General features: G+C 31.6%; 2 protein-coding genes across 4 annotated transcripts in view; one reads left to right on the forward strand and one right to left on the reverse strand.

Annotated features, from left to right (window-relative positions):
* The window catches only part of LOC134715003 (phospholipase DDHD2-like), a 38671-nt gene extending 33890 nt beyond the window's left edge, over positions 1–4781 (reverse strand). For both annotated transcript variants that reach the window (XM_063576819.1, XM_063576818.1), the window contains exons 1-2: positions 4554–4781; positions 2209–2556 (exon numbers count right to left, since the gene is read on the reverse strand). In XM_063576819.1, coding sequence (XP_063432889.1) covers positions 2209–2556; positions 4554–4695 — 490 coding nt within the window. In that variant the 5' untranslated portion in view covers positions 4696–4781. The remainder of the gene's footprint in view (positions 1–2208; positions 2557–4553) is intronic.
* A 6-nt stretch (positions 4782–4787) lies between these two features.
* LOC134715004 (transmembrane anterior posterior transformation protein 1 homolog) lies at positions 4788–18487 on the forward strand. Of its 2 annotated transcripts, XM_063576821.1 has the most exons (12): positions 4788–4984; positions 6414–6544; positions 7068–7192; positions 7840–7981; positions 8068–8088; positions 10824–10959; positions 11297–11394; positions 11948–12098; positions 13792–13901; positions 14133–14192; positions 15736–15881; positions 16833–18487. In XM_063576821.1, exons 1-12 carry the CDS (start codon positions 4954–4956, stop codon positions 17380–17382), a joined length of 1701 nt encoding a protein of 566 aa, XP_063432891.1. In that variant the 5' UTR covers positions 4788–4953; the 3' UTR covers positions 17383–18487. The 2 variants fall into 2 exon arrangements, with proteins under 2 accessions (XP_063432891.1, XP_063432890.1); XM_063576820.1 differs by lacking the exon at positions 8068–8088 and having other exon boundaries at positions 7840–8002.
* The last annotated feature ends 1314 nt before the right edge of the window (positions 18488–19801 follow it).

A 19801-nucleotide genomic window follows, 5' to 3' on the forward strand; every position in this document is an offset into this window, starting at 1 on the left:
GAAAAGCTCACTTGGCCCTTCGGGCCAGGTGAGCTAAAAATGACACAAATAGGAAAGAAGAAAAACGCTTTCCCAGTTGACAAAAAAACAAGAGATTTAATTAAGAGGAAAAATATACTGTCAAAGAAAATTGTAACCAACCAAGACCCAGAAATTAGAGCTGAGTATAATAGAGTAAGGAATAAAACAAAATCATCAGTTAATAAACTAAAGAAGAAATTTGAAAAGGGATTATCAGAAAATGCAAAAGCAAACCCAAAAGCAATATGGAGCTACGTAAAATCAAAGTCAAAAACAAGGGAAGGTATAGGCGACCTACACACTGACCCCGACGATACGAAATCTCCAAAAACAGATGACGATAAAGAAAAAGCAGAAATACTTTCAGAATATTTTGCTAGTGTATTTACACAAGAACCAGATGACGAAATCCCTGTACCAAATCCAATAAAAATTGAAAATGAAGTAACTGATCTAATTATCAACAAAGATATGATAATGAAACACTTAAAAAACCTAAAGATTGATAAATCACCAGGTCCTGATAAACTACACCCAAGATTGCTGCGTGAAACAATGGAAAGTATAGCTGAACCCTTGAGCTTGATCTTTAACCAATCATTGAAAGAAAAGACAGTACCAAAAGAATGGAAGAATGCACTTGTAAGCGCTATATTTAAAAAAGGAAACAAATCGCAAGCAAAAAATTACCGCCCAGTGAGTCTAACATCAGTTGTATGTAAAATATTGGAGAAAATCATAAGAGAGCATATAATAAAGCATATGAAGCTAAACAGGTTATTCTCAAATAAGCAGTATGGGTTTATCTCTGGGAGATCAACCTCATTGCAATTACTAGAGGTAATTGACATATGGACAGAGGCGATAGACGACGGATATGAGGTAGATTGTGTATACACAGACTTCATGAAAGCATTTGATAAAGTTCCACACAAAAGGCTGCTAAAGAAAATCGAAAATTATGGAATAAAAAACCCAATACTAGATTGGATAAGAGATTTTCTTTCAAATAGACAACAAAGAGTCTCAATAAATGGTGAAGCATCGGAATGGAAGGAAGTAACCTCAGGTATACCACAAGGCTCAGTTCTAGGACCACTCTTGTTTGTACTCTACATCAATGACTTACCGGAAGGAGTTAACTCAGATGCTTACTTATTTGCTGATGATACAAAAATTTTTAGAATAATAAAGGAAGACAGAGACCACGAAACATTACAAAAGGATTTAGACAAACTAGAAAAATGGCGTGATACATGGTTACTCAAGTTTCATCCAGAAAAATGTAAACATATAAATATCAGCAAAAAATCAAAACAAGAGATTGAAAAATATAATCTACTAGGAAAAGAAATAAGCAGATGCAAAGAAGAGAAGGATATAGGGGTAGTCATTGATGAAGAATTATCCTTTGAAAAGCATATATGTGAGAAAGTAAACAAAGCAAATTCAATCTTTGCGGCATTAAGAAGATCTTTCAAAAATCTAAATGCAGAAATCTTTATTCCACTATATAAAACACTTGTAAGAACACATCTAGATTACGCTAGTTCAGTATGGGCACCTTTTAAGAAAAAATATATCGATAAAATTGAAAGTGTAGAAAAGAGAGCTACGAAACAAATACCTGGACTTAAAAACCTAAGCTACGAAGAAAGACTAAAGAAATTAAAATTACCAACACTAGCGTACAGAAGAATAAGAGGGGACATGATTGAGACTTATAAGATTATACACAATAAATATGACCCGGAAACTAGTACTTTCCTTAAATTAATGTCGAGTACAGAGAATAGACACAGTACAAGAACAAACAGCATTAAAATCATGCACCAAAGGTTTAATACTAATCTAAGGAAAAATAGCTTTACGGTGAGAATAGCTAAAACCTGGAACAAACTACCAGAAAAAGTGGTTAAGGCACCGTCTGTTAATGCCTTTAAAAACAGACTAGACAATCATTGGAAAAATGAGGAACTATATTATTCTGATTACCGCGCAGTTATAACCGGAAGCAGCAGTAACAGTAATAATAATGACCTAATATATGAGTCTGGTGAAGAGGAGCCGTGAGGATCCTGTACCGGAAAACATCTTTAAGTATCTTTAAGTATAAGTATATAATTTTGTAAATTTTGTGCTCTCCAAAGAAAATTCTTAAAATAAATAGGCTAATATATAGATCACCTGTAGATGGTGGTCCACCATGTCTTGGTATCTGTCCAGGTGTTCCAAACCCAGGCATCTGGCCAGGTGTCCCCATACCATGTATCTGGCCAGGTGTTCCCATACCAGGTATCTGACCAGGTGTTCTATTTCCAGGAAATTGACCTGGTGTTCCCATTTGTCCTGGTCCTGGACTAGCTCTCTGTGGAGGAGTCTGACTGTTGAACCTTTGTGGTATTGAACTGGGTATTTGTTTTGAAGGAAAAGGGTTGTGTCCAACATTAGCAAAGGGGTCTGAACCACCAACATTCTGGAAGGGATTATTACTAGGCTCTTGTCCAACAAAACTGTCAGCTTCTCCTTCTTCTTCTGTAATAAATAACATTGAGGAATGTAAATAAGGTAACAATATACATAACTAATTTCTTGATAAATAATAGCATTTACTAAATATACATAATCCATTCAAGTTAGGTTAGCAACATTGAAATTAGTAAGTATTACTTAATTAAGGAAATCATTAATGTAAATAGATCAAAAATAGATTTTACATTTATTGCAAATCTTCAACCACCTAACAATACACCAACAACACAGACAAAGAAACAGAAAAAATATTGCATTCACAAGGAAAATACAGTTGAACATAAAAACCTAAAAAAAATAAGGCACCTTCACAAAATAAAATGTACACTGACAAGAAAAGTGATGTAGATGATTTAAATGTAAAGTAGTGAAGATACATTTAGGAAAAGGACTGAGGCTAGAAGCACAAATGTTTGTTCACCAAAAACCTGCAAGCCAGGAGTGTAATGGTGAAAATATAGTCTAAATATCAGGACACTATAGCAATGTGAAAAAAAGCAAAGACATTCAAGAACCTTGGTCATCTGTGTTTGACTCATCTTGTGAAGTTGTTCCTAAAATAGTCAATAAAAAGGTGAAAATGTAATATCATGTGAGCAATTATAAACATTAAAATACTTTTTAAAAAAAAACAATAAATTAGGAAAGTGTTTTAATGTTATCTCAAAAATCTAAGACAACTGAAAATTGACTGATTGATTAATAAGTATTTAAGGCCGAGTCATGGGGTATTGGCTATGTTTCGTGACACACTGAATATTAGACAATGACATAGTTGAAAAGTCAAAAATAGGCAGTTTTTCTTGACCAGGTGAGGTGTAACCAGAAAATTTTAAAATTTGTTTTTGATCAACACATACATGTACAACAGTTAGAGTGCAGACAAAAAGATATTTCCTGTATAACTCATCAACAGTCTTAAAAGTGCATAAAATCCATTAAAATTTTGAGAAAAAAATCAAATTCTATTGGTAAATTAAGTTAGATTGCAGAATCTTGAACTTGATCTATGTTTGGTGTTAAATAAGAAATGTGTACAAGTTCCAATTGGTTGAGGCAAAGCAAAGTTATAATGAAGAATGTGGAGACTGCAAATTACATTTTTTTTTTTATTTACGAGCGGTGTAATGATAATCATTGTGTTCATAACATTTGGAAACGTCAAAATAAATTTTATTGAGAACTAGAAACCAATTTAAAGATAAAAGACAAGGAGATGTACATGATGTACATGGCTAGTTCACAGGTAAAAATTATGCTTGAAACAGTAAATAAACTGCCAAAGTTTTTAAAAAATTAAGAATGTTTGCAGAGTTATTGATGTCTTAAGAAATTTTAAAACCCATAAATGATAAAAAAAAAAATAATTGATTCAGAGCGAAAATTTTCTGTATAATTCCATTTTCTTAAAATTGCATTGTCAACAATACATACATTGTACATACACATAGGTTTCACATATATATATTCTTTATAAATATCTTTTCTTGAGTGTTTTAAATGCAACATTATCGACAAGCTCTAAATGCATACATAATTTCTAGAAATCTGAAACATTGCTCTAATATTATGAATACTGGAGTCATCACTATCATGACTATAAAATGTATTTCATTGACTCATGTTTAAAATATAAACATATTTTGTTCAAATGTGGAATTAAGTGCAGCTTCAATGGAAGTAATGAAGTTGAATCCTAACATAAGCAGATGAAAATCAAATGCAGAGTCACAGTATGGTATCTACATTGTACATTTGTATATGTCCATATGGAAAGTCTATTAGTATTATTTGTCATTCATTTTATGATTTTCAATTTATTCATGATTTTTCTTTATTCAATTTCTGGTAAAAATGAAAATATCTTATCCGTATGTTTTTCTCCACAAAAACAACGTAATGCCACAATCACAATGTGCATTGTACAGTCAATATACTTTACTTTCATATCATGATTTGGCTAAAATTTGAAAACATCACAAAGATAAATAAATCAGAACCTGAATCTAGCAGTGAAGGTTCGCTTTGAACGACAGGCATCAGAAGATTCTGATTATCAGGAGGATTAAGGGTTAAACCCCCTCCAGCAGGCATTAGTAAAAGCGGTGGAGGTGTAGAGTCTTTATTTCCTCTATCTGCCATAAGTGTTTCTGCTGTCAAGAATCGGCACACGTCATTGACAACTCTTCGGTATTGGAGACAATTAACGTGTAAATTTGATCTTAGTCACAAAGGCTCTTAAAGTAATACCAAGATGGACTTTAGAAGAAAGCATCGGAAAGACTCATACTTGTTTACAGACGAAATGAAACTGAAAATGCAATGCAACATATCGCATTTGTTTGATTTCTCTCAGTAACTTTAAGAGTTTCCAACTGGCAGCAAAATCAAAGAATAAAGATGAATAATACTTCGAATCAGCAGACACCTCGTAATGACGGGTTTACCCTAAATATTTTTGATTATATTTTTAGACCTCCCGGCTTGTCCTACGATTTTGAAAAATTATATTGTCACTTCTCCTGTTAGGTAGTTCATCACTATGGAAGGTCATCCGTATTGAATTGAAGGATGTGAAACTGATTTAGAACTTTTAACATTTATACCATATCTGTTTTGTACCCTAATTGTTTCTTACCATATACTAGAAAATCTCTATAAATGCCATTATATACATGTACCATATGGACCATGCACTTATATATACCCCCTAGTCTGATAATTTCGTTTCTATGACAATCATGTTTATTTCATAAGCATAACTTTAAGAAATTTTCGGCCATCATTATATGACTTCTGTAAACAGTCTTTCTAATTTTTAGATATCCAGTAATATCGGTCAGATTTTCAATTACTTACTAACCATTTGATAACTGCTGTGCATGAGCAGATAATTACAAATAATTTTTTACAGATAGTTTGGAAAAAAAAATACTAAACAAGAAAATGTGGTTTGAAACTGTAATTTACAAAAAATTACTAAAAATTACTTTTCAATTTTATATCCCCATATCATGCATGTCATGCATATAGTTTTGACCACATTAGGATAGGGGCATGCCATATAATCTAGAGAATACATGGCCCAATAAACACCTTTTAAAGTCTTTAATCTGTTAGCATGGTTACTCAATCTCAGGTTAATTAGTGTCATCCCTTCTGATTACACGTGTGCAACAATTAAAATGTTTACTTTGCAATTTTCCGGCAATCAAGACAATTTATAAGCATAGTTGTATCAGCTTATTTCTGAAAGCAATTATTTTATTTCAAATTTGTTGAATGTTTTTAACTTTTTAAAGACTAAAAAGTAAGCGAAAACACCATATTTTGCAATGTTCACAAATCATTATTAAACAACATATAGTTATTATAAAAAATCTTCTTTTCTGATGGCTTCAATTCTTCACTCGGTTTGTTTTTTCTTCAGAAAACTAAAATCCACAAATTCAAAAACCCATGAACATGTAACTTTTGCTCAAACCACAAAAATTGATACCCACGAATTAAAGTACTTTCACAGTATTACACATTACACGAGCAGTAAATAATGATTCAATACTCAATAAATTATATATAAACAGCTTCTAGAACTATCAAGATGTCTTCCTATATGTAGCTTTAGAAGACTAGTAGCTAGATGTATGTTTGGGTATTTTTTTGGCTCTGGTTTACCATGTTTACAACAAAATCTATTATCTTGCATGTTTGACAAAATAAACATTATTTCCTCATGATTTAAATTCAGTTGTATATATATGATTTTTAGTATAACAGCTGAATTAAAATTTTACATAGTTTGTAAATGATACTCACAGATTATGTTAACCAAAATGTAATATTCCATGCTCTTCATTTAGGGGTGTCAGTGTTTGGATATTTTAAATCTGAGTTGACAAGAGGTTACCTGCTGGAAAGGGATCAAGAAAAGTTTACAGAAAGAAGACAGAGAGTGTATACATTTATGAAAACACCCAGGGAACTTGAAAAGGTAAGTTATTTTTAAATTCAGATCTATAACTAAAATAAGCTTGAATAAACCAATAGCTTTGATCATGTCGATTGTAGACGTTTACTTAGAAATAGAACATCTGTCTCCTGTTTTCAAATAAAAGGATATTACATAGTTTGAATGTTAAATTTTCTGACTATTGTCTGTATAATAATAACTGGTTCAGTAATCTTTTGTTTAGATATTTGTGATGATTAACCTAAAAAGGAAAAAAAGATTATATAATATTTTCAAATGATTGTATTTTTGAATATAATTGCTTGTTATGAGTTTGCTGTGTCCATTTTTATTATACATTTGATCTGTGATAGTATATTCTGTGTTTATGCATGAAATATGCCAACAGTGTTACTTGTAAGAAATAATTACAATTGTTTTTTCGTTATTTTACATACTAATTATGCTAATGTTAAGAATCTTGTTGATAGTTTTTAGTCACATTTGATTTTATGTTGGCGCTATTTTAATAGATTTTATATACATATTTTATTTCTATTTTCAGTTCTTGTTTTATGGGTATTTGCACTTAATGGATGCATTCCTATTTATTTTTACATTCCTACCTCTCAGAATACTTGTAGCATTCCTCAAGATATTAACTCATCCATGTGGGTTACTCTCATCCAGGTAATATATATACATATGATAGTTCCAGCATTCTTCACCATACATATGACAAGGTCAAGTAGGCAAAGGTTAGGATCAGTGTGATCACTAATTTGTAAAATCTCTTGTCCATTAATTACTTTTGTTAAGTTATCACAGTATCTCAGTTGAAACCAAAATTTGGCAGCTTCATTCCAATAAACAAATTTTGATTTCTTTCACATTCCCCTAAAATTCATAGGTCATAAAGCCCATGTTATAATGTCACAGTAAAATCCAATTATTTGAGGATGTTAATGATGCCCATTGACCTTGAGACAACCAGTACAACCTATTCATAAAAAAAAACATGTAAAGATTGGTGTATTATGTATGTGATAAAAATTATGGTGGATAATCCTACTGAAAAACTAACACAACTGCCTTAACAATAAAAAGATCAAAAGTTTATATTTCCTCTGCCCTTACACATTTGTTGGTGAATTGCTGTCATTGTGGTTAGGTGGTCAGCTATTTGCAAATTCGTTCAAATGAGGAAATGATTAAAAAAATCATATGAATAATTGATATAGAGACAGCTACTTTAAAACTTAATGAAAATATAAAAACAAAACATGTTCTTTGTATTAAACATAGATATTTCAAATTTACATGCAATTGTTTTTCAGGACCAGCCATATATTAGAGCCTGCACAAGCTTGTGATATTCTGAAGGGTATTATTCTAGTAGTATGCTGTATTATAGTGAACTATATAGACACATCCATGATGTACCACCTAGTTAGAGGTCAAGCTGTTATCAAACTGTACGTCTTCTACAACATGTTGGATGTAAGTATATAGACATGTCCATGATATACCACCTTGTTAGAGGTCAAGCTGTTATCAAACAGTAGGTCTTCTATAACATGTTGGATGTAAGTATATAGACACTTTATGATGTTCCACCCTATAGTGTTAAATGTTTAATACTGGTTCTGGTATATTGAATATCTTTCAGATCCCCTCAAAACCTTAAAAAAGTGTACTGTATTTATAAAAAAGAAGATGTGGTATGATTGCCAATGAGACAACTCTCCAAAAGAGACCAAAATGACACAGAAATTCACAACTATAGGTCACCGTACAGCCTTCAACAATGACCAAAGCCCATACCACTTAGTCAGCTATAAAAGGCCCTGAAATGACAATATGAAAATGAGAATATAATTCTCAATCTAATTAACCTCTATAGATGGTTATAAACCTTTTAAACAAAAAGTTGTATAGTTTATCCATGGTTGATTATTGGGTTTCATTCACCACCTCCTTGCTGTGGTTTCATTCAGTAAAGATTCACACCCTTCAACTATATATGCATATATTCTTATTTGCAATGACAGAGTTTTAGAATGTGTTGTTTGACCATAACTTTACTGGAGGGACTATTTTAGATGAAAAACAGACATTTGTTTGAGTCCACTAAAGCGGTTTCACCTAATTAGACTTTAAGTCACATCAATTTGTTCAGCACATTGATGAGTAAAGGACAATATATAAAAAAGAAGATGTGGTATGATTGCCAATGAGACAACTATCCACAAAAGACCAAAATGACACAAACATTAACAATTATAGGTCACCGTACGGCCTTCAACAATGAGCAAAGCCCATACCGCATATAGTCAGCTATAAAAGGCCCCGATAAGACAATGTAAAACAATTCAAGCCAGAAAACTAACAGCCTTATTTATGTAAAAAAATGAACAAAATACTCTATCTAAAGTCACTTTTGTTAAGTTTACATGTTAACATTTGGTGCTCATATTAGAATGCTTTTGATATTTTCATGATGATTGTATATTTTTTATTTTTTTTTTATACGACCGCAAATTTTGAAAAAAATTTCGTCGTATATTGCTATCACGTTGGCGTCGTCGTCGTCGTCGGCGTCCGAATACTTTTCGTTTTCGCACTCTAACTTTAGTAAAAGTGAATAGAAATCTATGAAATTTTAACACAAGGTATATGACCATAAAAGAAAGGTTGGTATTGATTTTGGGAGTTTTGGTCCCACCATTTTAGGAATTAGGGGTCAAAAAGGGCCCAAATAAGCATTTTCTTGGTTTTCACACTATAACTTTAGTTTAAGTTAATAGAAATCTATGAAATTTTGACACAAGGTTTATGACCACAAAAGAAAGGTTGGGATTGATTTTGGGAGTTTTGGTTTCAACAGTTTAGGAATTGGGGGCCAAAAAACGGCCCAAATAAGCATTATTCTTGGTTTTCGCACAATAACTTTGGTTTAAGTAAATAGAAATCAATGAAATTTAAACACAATGTTTATGACCACAAAAGGAAGGTTGGTATTGATTTTGGGAGTTAAGGTCCCAACAGTTTAGGAATTACGGGCCAAAAAGGGACCCAAATAAGCATTTTTCTTGGTTTTCGCACCATAACGTTAGTATAAGTAAATAGAAATCTATGAAATTTAAACACAAGGTTTATGACCATAAAAGGAAGGTTGGTATTGATTTTGGGAGTTTTGGTCCCAACAGTTTAGGAAAAAGGGGCCCAAAGGGTTCTTTGATATGTTGAATCTAAAAATGTACTTAGATTCTTGATTATTGGCCCAGTTTTCAAGTTGGTCCAAATCTGGGTCCAAAATTAAACTTTATTTGATTTCATCAAAAATTGAATAAATGGGGTTCGTTGATATGCCAAATCTAACTGTGTATGTAGATTCTTCATTTTTGGTCCCGTTTTCAAATTGCCCTACATTAAGGTCCAAAGGTTCCATAATTAAACTAAGTTTGATTTTAACAAAAATTAAATTCTTGGGCCTCTTTGATATGCTGAATCTAAACATGTACTTAGATTTTTGATTATGGGCCCAGTTTTCAAGTTGGTCCAAATCAGGATCTAAAATTATTATATTAAGTATTGTGCAATAGCAAGTCTTTTCAATTGCACAGTATTGTGCAATGGTAAGAAATATCTAATTTCACAATATTGTGAAATAGCAATTTTTTTTTTTAATTAGAGTTATCTTTCTTTGTCCAGAATAGTAAGCAAGAAATATCTTATTGCAAGAATTTTTTTAATTGGAGTTATCTTTCTTTGTCCAGAATCAACTTAAATCTTTGTTATATACAATATACAATGTATATTCACTTTTTACTACCAACTGATAAATTTAAATGATCTTTACCATTCAGTGATAACAAGCAGTTTTTTTACATCTTAATATTTTATGATGTATTTAAATGAGTAGTTATTGTTGCAAACTCCATTAGAATATTTTAATTGAGATTAGTTTTGGAATAAGGGAAAGGGGGATGTGATTAAAAAATTGGGTTCAATTTTTCTCATTTGAAATTTCATAAATAAAAAGAAAATTTCTTCAAACATTTTTTTGAGAGGATTAATATTCAACAGCATAGTGAATTGCTCTAAGAGAAAACAAAAATTTTAAGTTCATTAGAACACATTCATTCTGTGTCAGAAACCTATGCTGTGTCAACTATTTAATCACAATCCAAATTTAGAGCTGAATCCAGCTTGAATGTTGTGTCCATACTTGCCCCAACCGTTCAGGGTTCAACCTCTGCGGTCGTATAAAGCTACGCCCTGCGGAGCATCTGGTTAAATCTTCCTTTTATATTTTCAGATGGCAGATAGACTGTTCTCAAGTTTTGGACAAGATATTTTAGAAGCGTTATTTTGGACAGCAACAGAACCAAAAGATAGAAAGAGAGAACATGTGGGTGTCATACCGCATCTTATATTGGCTATTATTTATGTCAGTATCCTTTTGAGAAATTATCTATACTTAATTTAATATCATATTACAATTATGATGTCTATTTGCATGACACATATTTCTGTATTTAAAAGTAAGATTATTGTACGTGTACATAGAACCAAATTTTTTATATTCTTAGAAAAGTGAGTTACTTGGACAATTTTCATTAGAACTACAATTACATATACATGTGCTGGGGAAATGAATGTGAAAAATTATATGCTCTGATGAGGAAATGCAAGATTCTGATTTTTAACAAAATCTTTCAATTTTGAGTAAATAAAAGATAGAGGTCTTTCCTACATTTCATACAGTTGATTCCTTAACCCATTTATCAGTAATACATACATTGCTGATTTTGTTCCAGGCTACTGTATTGAATGTAGCATTTAATTCTCACAATAAAGCTTTGTTAACAATAATGATGTCAAATAATGTAAGTACAGTTTGTTTTAAATTGTTAATTTTGTTTTAGGTTGATATGAATTGTTGCATAGAGATATGTCTTTGTCTGTGTGTAATTTTCGTTATTATAATGCAAAGGTTAAAAATTATTTGGCAACAATTCAACATGTAAATATGCAAAAATTTTAAAAGTCATTGACTGTGAGATGATATCAAATAATCTCATTAGAATAAGATTTGCCAATGGTAATAATACATGTACTCCATACAACATACATGTATCATTGACTTACCATTAGTGGTCCCCTGAAACTAATTTTATTACCCTCTACAATAACTGACTGTGCAGGCAAGACACAAAAAGGATTCCTTATTTTCATGTATTTCAAATAATCCTCTTGCATCTATTTTTGATTAATAGGTCCATATATTAAATGCTCAGTATGTTAATGTATCAATGAGCTATTGAAATTCGTATGTTTTTTGGTTGTTGGTTTTTTTTTTTATCAATTTATGATATTTTTCTGTCGAAGTAGGAGCATGATTTTCAACTGAATCAATTTAAAATATTATTTTGCTTTTAGTTTGTAGAAATAAAATCTAACATGTTTAAGAAGATAGATAAAGGTTTTCTCTACCATATAGCCTGTAGTGATGTAAAGGAAAGATTTGTATATGTTATACTGCTGAGTGTAGTCTTCATTAGAAATATGACTGAATTCTCCTGGAATCCAGGTATGTGTCACATGTTCTGTAGAAAGATTTGTATATGTTATACTGCTGAGTGTAGTCTTCAATAGAAATATGACAGAATTCTCCTGGAATCCAGGTATGTGTCACATGGTCTGTAGAAAGATTTGCATATGTTATTCTGCTGAGTGTAGTCTTCATCAGAAATATGACAGAATTCTCCTGGAATCCAGGTATGTGTCACGTGGTCTGTAGAAAGATGTGTATATGTTTTACTGCTGAGTGTAGTCTTCATTAGAAATATGACAGAATTCTCCTGGAATCCAGGTATGTGTCACATGGTCTGTAGAAAGATGTGTATATGTTTTACTGCTGAGTGTAGTCTTCATTAGAAATATGACAGAATTCGCCTGGAATCCAGGTATGTGTCACATGGTCTGTAGAAAGATTTGTATATGTTTTACTGCTGAGTGTAGTCTTCATTAGAAATATGACAGAATTCTCCTGGAATCCAGGTATGTGTCACATGGTCTGTAGAAAGATTTGTATATGTTATACTGCTGAGTGTAGTCTTCATTAGAAATATGACAGAATTCTCCTGGAATCCAGGTATGTGTCACATGGTCTGTAGAAAGATTTGTATATGTTATACTGCTGAGTGTAGTCTTCATTAGAAATATGACAGAATTCTCCTGGAATCCAGGTATGTGTCACATGGTCTGTAGAAAGATTTGTATATGTTATACTGCTGAGTGTAGTCTTCATTAGAAATATGACAGAATTCTCCTGGAATCCAGGTATGTGTCACATGGTCTGCAGAAAGATTTGTCTATGTTATACTGCTGAGTGTAGTCTTCATTAGAAATATGACAGAATTCTCCTGGAATCCAGGTATGTGTCACATGGTCTGTAGAAAGATTTACATATGTTATACTGTTGAGTGTAGTCTTCATTAGAAATATGACAGAAATTGAGAATATGCCTGCAATCTAGGATGTGTCACATGACTAGTAGAGAGATTTTTATATGTATATTGCTGGTTGTAGTCTTTAATAGAAATATACTGTAAACCAACTTACTATTCATTATTATAATGCAACGGATAAAAAATTATTTGGCAACACTTCAACATGTAAATATGCAAAAATTTCAAAAGTCATTGACCGTGAGATGATATCAAATAATCTCATCTTTGACCCTTTCTAGTCCACTTTGCAGCTTTTTGATTTCATTATTTTCTAACAAACTTGGTGTGTTTTAATAAGGAAACAACCAAATTTTACATATTCACGTTATTTTTGTGCTCACGAAAGTCGTGAAAAACAAATGGCTCGCGAAAAAAAGTTGGTTTACAGAAACAGAATGCTCCTGGAATCAAGACATTTTATCACCTGATCTGAAGAAAGGTGTTAGCATCTAGTCACATGATTGATGAAAAAAGCTTTTGACTAAAAATATCCCTGTGTTTAGTTATCCATGAATTTCTGAAAAAAAAGTGTTGCATACTTAAGAAAAGAAAGTTGCCAACATCAGACATATGTCAAATGTAACATACTTGGAAGAAGGATTTATTTTTCTTCTTTCATCACTTATATAACAGCAAAGGGAGACAATGTATCTCAAGACTCATTGTCATTTTTCTGTTATTGCATAGGCCACATGTAAATAACAAAAAAAAAGTTCAATCTTTATTGGATGCTTTTTCATGACTTAAAAGTGTTTTTTGTTTGTTTTTCAGATCATATTTGGGTGATTATTCCAGATGCAGTTATGGTATTAGTAGCTGAGTTGTTCGTAGACTGGATTAAACATGCTTTCATAGTCAAGTTTAATGAAATACCAGCTGATGTAAGTTAACTAGATAGGAGATATTGAATGTATTCGGTTTAATGAAATACCAACTGTTGTCCACTTTTATGGAGCCTCCAAAATGATAAAATTTAAGATGTATTATTTCTTCTTTGTAAGATGTAGTTTTGATATGATTTTAGGTGTACCATTGTTTCTATGTAAGATAGTGTTGATGTAGTTTAAGGTATAACATTCTTTCTCTAAGATAATTTGTTTATATAATTTTAGGTGTACCATTCCTTCTCTGTAAGACTAGCAGAAGACCTTGTAGCCAACAGACAGAACAGGGTATAAACTTTAATGTGTTATTACTGTGAATTCATTTATTTTTCGTGGGTATCAATTTTCATTGATCAAAAATGCATGTTCTTATATATTTAATTTGTGGTTTTGCCGAAGCCTGCATAGACGACTAGAGAAAATTTGTCATTCTTCAATTATTTAATTTTGTTGCTTACCTGTACCCATGAAATTTATGAAAATCAGTATCAAACGAATATTTAATGAATCCACATTTCTGCAATTTCAGTTATCAGTCATATATATTGCATAAGATTTTTAAACAAAGTCAAACCAACAACCTTTAACATTTAAAGAACAATTCTGTATCACATATCAACAGAGAAAAGGAATTTAACTATACAAGTCTTAGTTGAGGGAGGGTAGGAGGGGTCCTGATCCCGAAATCTCAAGCTTAAAAACACAAAATCCCAAAATCCCGGGCTTAAAAAAACGGAATTTCCCGAGGTCCCGAAATTCGAAAAAAGAATTCCCAGATCCCGTAAGAGTCAATCCTGAAAACCCCAGCTTAAAAACACCAGATTCAGGAGTCCCAATAAAGGTCCTATCCCCCCTCTTAGTTTAAAGATTTGGGTTTTGTGTTGCAAAAGCTACCCTATTATTACAGGCTTTGAAGTTATGTTATAATTGTCTATGTGACAACTCTCCGCTAGAGACTAAATGATGTGGAAGTTACCAACTATAGGTCAATGTACACTTTCAAAACCCAAACTGCATAGAAACTTATAAAAGCCCCCATAATGAAAAATGTTAAACAATTCAAATGAGAAAACTGAAGGCATGAATCAAAAACAAATATGATATACAGCAATAAACAACATGAAAAAGTACCCCTGATTAGAGACTTAATACAAGCACACAAGGGTTGTGGTTGCACATGTTATCAACATCTGTTGTTTAGACAAAGCTACCATATGTTTTACAGGCTTATATAGACTATTCTGATATTTTGTTTTGACCAAGCTTACCTTCTTTTTACAGGCTTATATAGACTATTCTGATATTTTGTTTTGTTCAAGCTTACCTATTTTACAGAGATTATTTCAATGTGTTGTTTAGACAACGCTACAATATATTTTACAGGCTTATACAGACTATTCTGATATTTTGTTTTGATCAAGCTTACCTACTTTTTACAGGCTTATACAGACTATTCTGATATTTTGTTTTGATCAAGCTTACCTACTTTTTACAGGCGTACATAGATTATTCTGATCTGTTGTTTTGATCAAGGTTACCTACTTTTTACAGGCGTACATAGATTATTCTGATCTATTGTTTTGATAAAGCTTACCTACTTTTACAGGCGTACATAGACTATTCTGATATTTTGTTTTGATCAAGGTTACCTACTTTTTACAGGCGTCCATAGATTATTCTGATATTTTGTTTTGATCAAGCTTACCTACTTTTTACAGGCGTACATAGACTATTCGGATATTTTGTTTTGACCAAGCTTACCCATTTTTTTACAGGCGTACATAGATTATTCTGATATTTTGTTTTGATCAATCTACACTACTTTTTTCAGGCGTACATAGATTATTCTGATCTATTAGCTAGGAGGATGGGATTTACTCCATTACCACTAGCCTGTCTACTGGTCAGGATATGTACCAGATCATTTAAGATATCAGGTTCTCTTGGTATCTGTATTATAATTGCTCTATATATATGGTGAGTAGAATGTGCTTTTTAAATAAGAATAAACACTATTTTAGTGTAGAAACTTTACCTTGCTTATTATAGATTATCTTGATCATCTCAAAGAGATAGATTTTCTTGCTTGAGCCGGTACGGCTAAAGCGAGAAAAGTAATCGAGTTGAGATGACCAATGATAATCCGTTTATTCCTATTTAACCTATAACAGAGTTGTTATATTCATGACAACAGGCATACACATCCTTAGATTTTAGCGATAATTTTCATATCATTCAACTATGCTGAGAAAGAAAATTATCAGTCAGCAAGATCAAAGGAAAATTTCCTAAAATAGGGATAACATAGAAGATCATGCATGATTGTAGTTGCATTGCAAATTTATTTAACCATGAATTCATTCTGCATTCTTAGTTTTAACCAGATTTAATGGTTTTGCCTTCTTAAGCCAGTGCAAATACAGAAACCTTACATTCTTGTTTCACCCAATACCAGGAAATCAACATAAAAAAATAATAAATCCACAGTTATATAACGATACATTTTTTGTAAGAATTCAATTATTATAGATTTCCACATAATGGTGTTAAACCAATGCTAATGTTACTGATTTATACAAGGTGCAATCAGTATTCATTTTATAACATGAGTTTTTAATATAAGGATACTAAAACACAGTTTACCATATGCCTGTGTATTCTTTACATGACTGTCACAATACCTTTCCTGTACTAGAATGTGTTTGTTGTTCCTTTCCTTTATTCAATATTTTGTGGAGTGACTTGTTTACATGCTAAAGATGGAGAGACATTTGCAGGTGACTAAGACAAACCCACTTAGACAATTATGAAACCACTGTTTACATGATATACTCAAACCAAGGATTTGTATACCGACAGAATTATACAAATCCTTGCTCAAACCAAAAAAAAAAAGGTTGAAACATAAAGTTTTATTTTATTTTTCAGTTTGATGACATTTAAAGTCCTAACAAGTATAATAGTTCTAGGTAAAGCTTATGATCTCATTAAAGACAAACCAAAGGAAACAGAAACAACAAAATCCACAGAGAAACCAGGTCCAACAGAAACAGCTGATGTATTTGCTGACTCTTCACAAATTCTTACACAGTCTAGCTTTGTGGATAATATTGGACCTGATATTGAAAAACAGCCAAAAGGAAATCTTAATAATTCTTTGAAAAGTGACAGCTCTATTTCACAAAAGTCTATGATGAGTGACTTATCCACAGAAAATGTGACTTTTTCAGATGAACATATAACATCTTTACAAACAGTATTTACAGAAGAAATAAATATTTCTAAACCAGAATTATTTTCACAAGAATCAGTATCAGACAGTTATATAAATAAGGAAGATGATACAGTAATTTTAGAAGAGAAAAAAGACAAAATTAAAGAAACTGTTCATGATATTGATAAACCTGTTAAACCTTATGATAATCCTAGAGAAGATGAAGTTAGGCACAGAAAAATGACAGTAGAAAATAAAGATTAAAGACCTGAATATCTATTATTGTGACAGCAGCCTTTTTTTACTACTATTTGAAAAAAATCAATGTGCAATGATTGTTTGTCGTATCTACAATATAGGACAAAAAGCTAGATTTGGGTGTTACTTTTCAGTGTCATTGTTAACATGTTGTTTGCAGCTTTTTATATCAAGGGTATTAAAAATGAGAGAAAATCCATAATTATAACATACATGCTGTTAAAAATGTCAAAATCGACCTACATTCCATTTAGACCAAAATTGTCAGACAATATCTTAAAGGAGTTACAATATATTAACAAATTTCTTTTGAACAATGTTTTAACATTTGACTATTTTTATTTCATAACTATTACAGTGAAAGAAATTATCAACAAGACAAAATTTACAAATAAATCCACATTGTTGGTATTGTCAATAGAGACTTTAAAAGAGCAATGGTTCTTAAATAAGGATTTTTTGGCCAATTTATTTATTTTTACCAATCATTTTGAAAAATGTAATAGTTTAGTTTAAACATATTTATTTATAATGGATTGGGAAACAAGTTATTGCAACTTATACTAATCCCTTTCAACTTTGCGCTTTAGAGTGCTGCCTAACCCTTGTAGATTAGTCTTTTCTTTTTTTCGAAATCTACAATGGTGTCTTTTACGTGCAAAGAGATATTGCTCTTTCTTTACATTGGTCAGCCAATTATAATCCCCTTCCGACAGACTATCATTGCTTCCCAAGACTATACACACAAATGGTGTCATGGGAGATCCCCAGAAGGGGGAACGAACTAGAAACCTTCCCGTTGTGCTAACAACTACACCACGGCTCTCCTTAAAACTGTAATAGAATGATTTAGAAAAAGTTATCAGCAACACAAAGATCTATAAATGAGTCCATATGATAGAAAACTTCAAATGATGACAGAAGTTGTTTCCCCTCGATTACAATGTAAGCTTGAACAATAAATTACCTTGAATTGAATCAAATGGAATTGACATTTTTTTGGTCTATTTTAACTCAAAAACTATAGTGGAGTAAGTGTCCAGCAAAAAGAGTCAAATGAACTAGATATATTCCCACACAGATTGCATTGAATCATTGTTATCATGTTATGCATAAATGCAATGTGAGCAAAACATGATCCTTGGAGCCCTGGTTTGTTTAATATCATTCAAATGGTTTTCAATTTTCATTTATTTACTGTTATTTTAGTATTTTTTGTTTCTGCTGATAGGCTAACTTGTCAGTTCTAGTAGTTGTTATTTTTATACAACCGACTGCAAAAACGACTGTGTTACCTGCGTCCGAGGACACATTGGTTTCCGGACAATAACTTTAGTTTAAGTGAATGGATCTCTTTGAAGAAGGTTCATTGATTTTGGGGATGATGGTCCTAACTGTTTAGGAATTAGGGTCCCAAAAGGGGCCTAAAACAAACATTTTCTTAGTTTTAGGATAATAACTTGTGTATATTTGAACTTGATACTCTGAACTTGTACCACATTGTTTGATACCACAGGTAGAACCTTGGGATTCATTTTAGGGGTCATGGGGCCAACAGTTTAGGAATTAAGGGGGCAAAAACATTTGTTTCACAATTTTTTTTATCAACATTTTTCAAATTTTGAATTTTTAAAAGTTTCTAGAAAAAAATTTCAATTGCACAGTATTACACAATAGATTTGAAAGATCTTTACCACATTTATTTTGTGTCAGAAACCTATTTATGTCAAAATTTTTATCACAATCCAAATTCAGACAGTTTCAAACTTGAATATTGTGTCCAAATTTGCCCTAACTGTTCAGGGTTCGATCTCTGGGGTTGTATCATGCTGCACTCAGAAAAGTATTTTATTTACCTTCGTTTTTTAGGTGAGAGATTTTTGAGTGTTCTCTTGTTGTTGTTTTTTGTGCTTTACCACCATTCCTGGCTAACATGTATATTTATTGTTATCATTGTTATATTTTGCTACTGTATACATGTATCAGAAAACTTTACAGTATTTAATACAAATTTTATTTTATAGATAAATCTTCCTGAGTTTATTAAAGTTTTGAATAAATTAATCTTACACTTAATTTTTAAAAATTCAAAATTCTACTAGAATAAGATCTACTAAATAATGCAATTTAAGCAAGTCACATGGATGTGCCTGCTTCTTCTAGAAACCAAAAATTCCAGCAACCGATTGTATAGAATAGATTTAATGTTGTATATTTTGGTAATTTACATGTTTCAAGTGTTGCTATTTGTGACACCATCAGATTTTCAGACTAACACTGTAGAGGGTGCTGCTTTGATTTAATAATTTATGTAAGTTTAATTGTTTTGTGCCTCTTTCTACTATGCAGTATGACTTTTGAATATGTATGATTTATGGTAAAAAAAGATTTTTGTCAATTTACAAAATAAAAAAAATAAAATAAT

Source organism: Mytilus trossulus, chromosome 4 (genome assembly GCF_036588685.1).
Source record: "Mytilus trossulus isolate FHL-02 chromosome 4, PNRI_Mtr1.1.1.hap1, whole genome shotgun sequence".
In the NCBI taxonomy this organism is placed as follows: Eukaryota; Metazoa; Mollusca; class Bivalvia; order Mytilida; family Mytilidae; genus Mytilus; species Mytilus trossulus.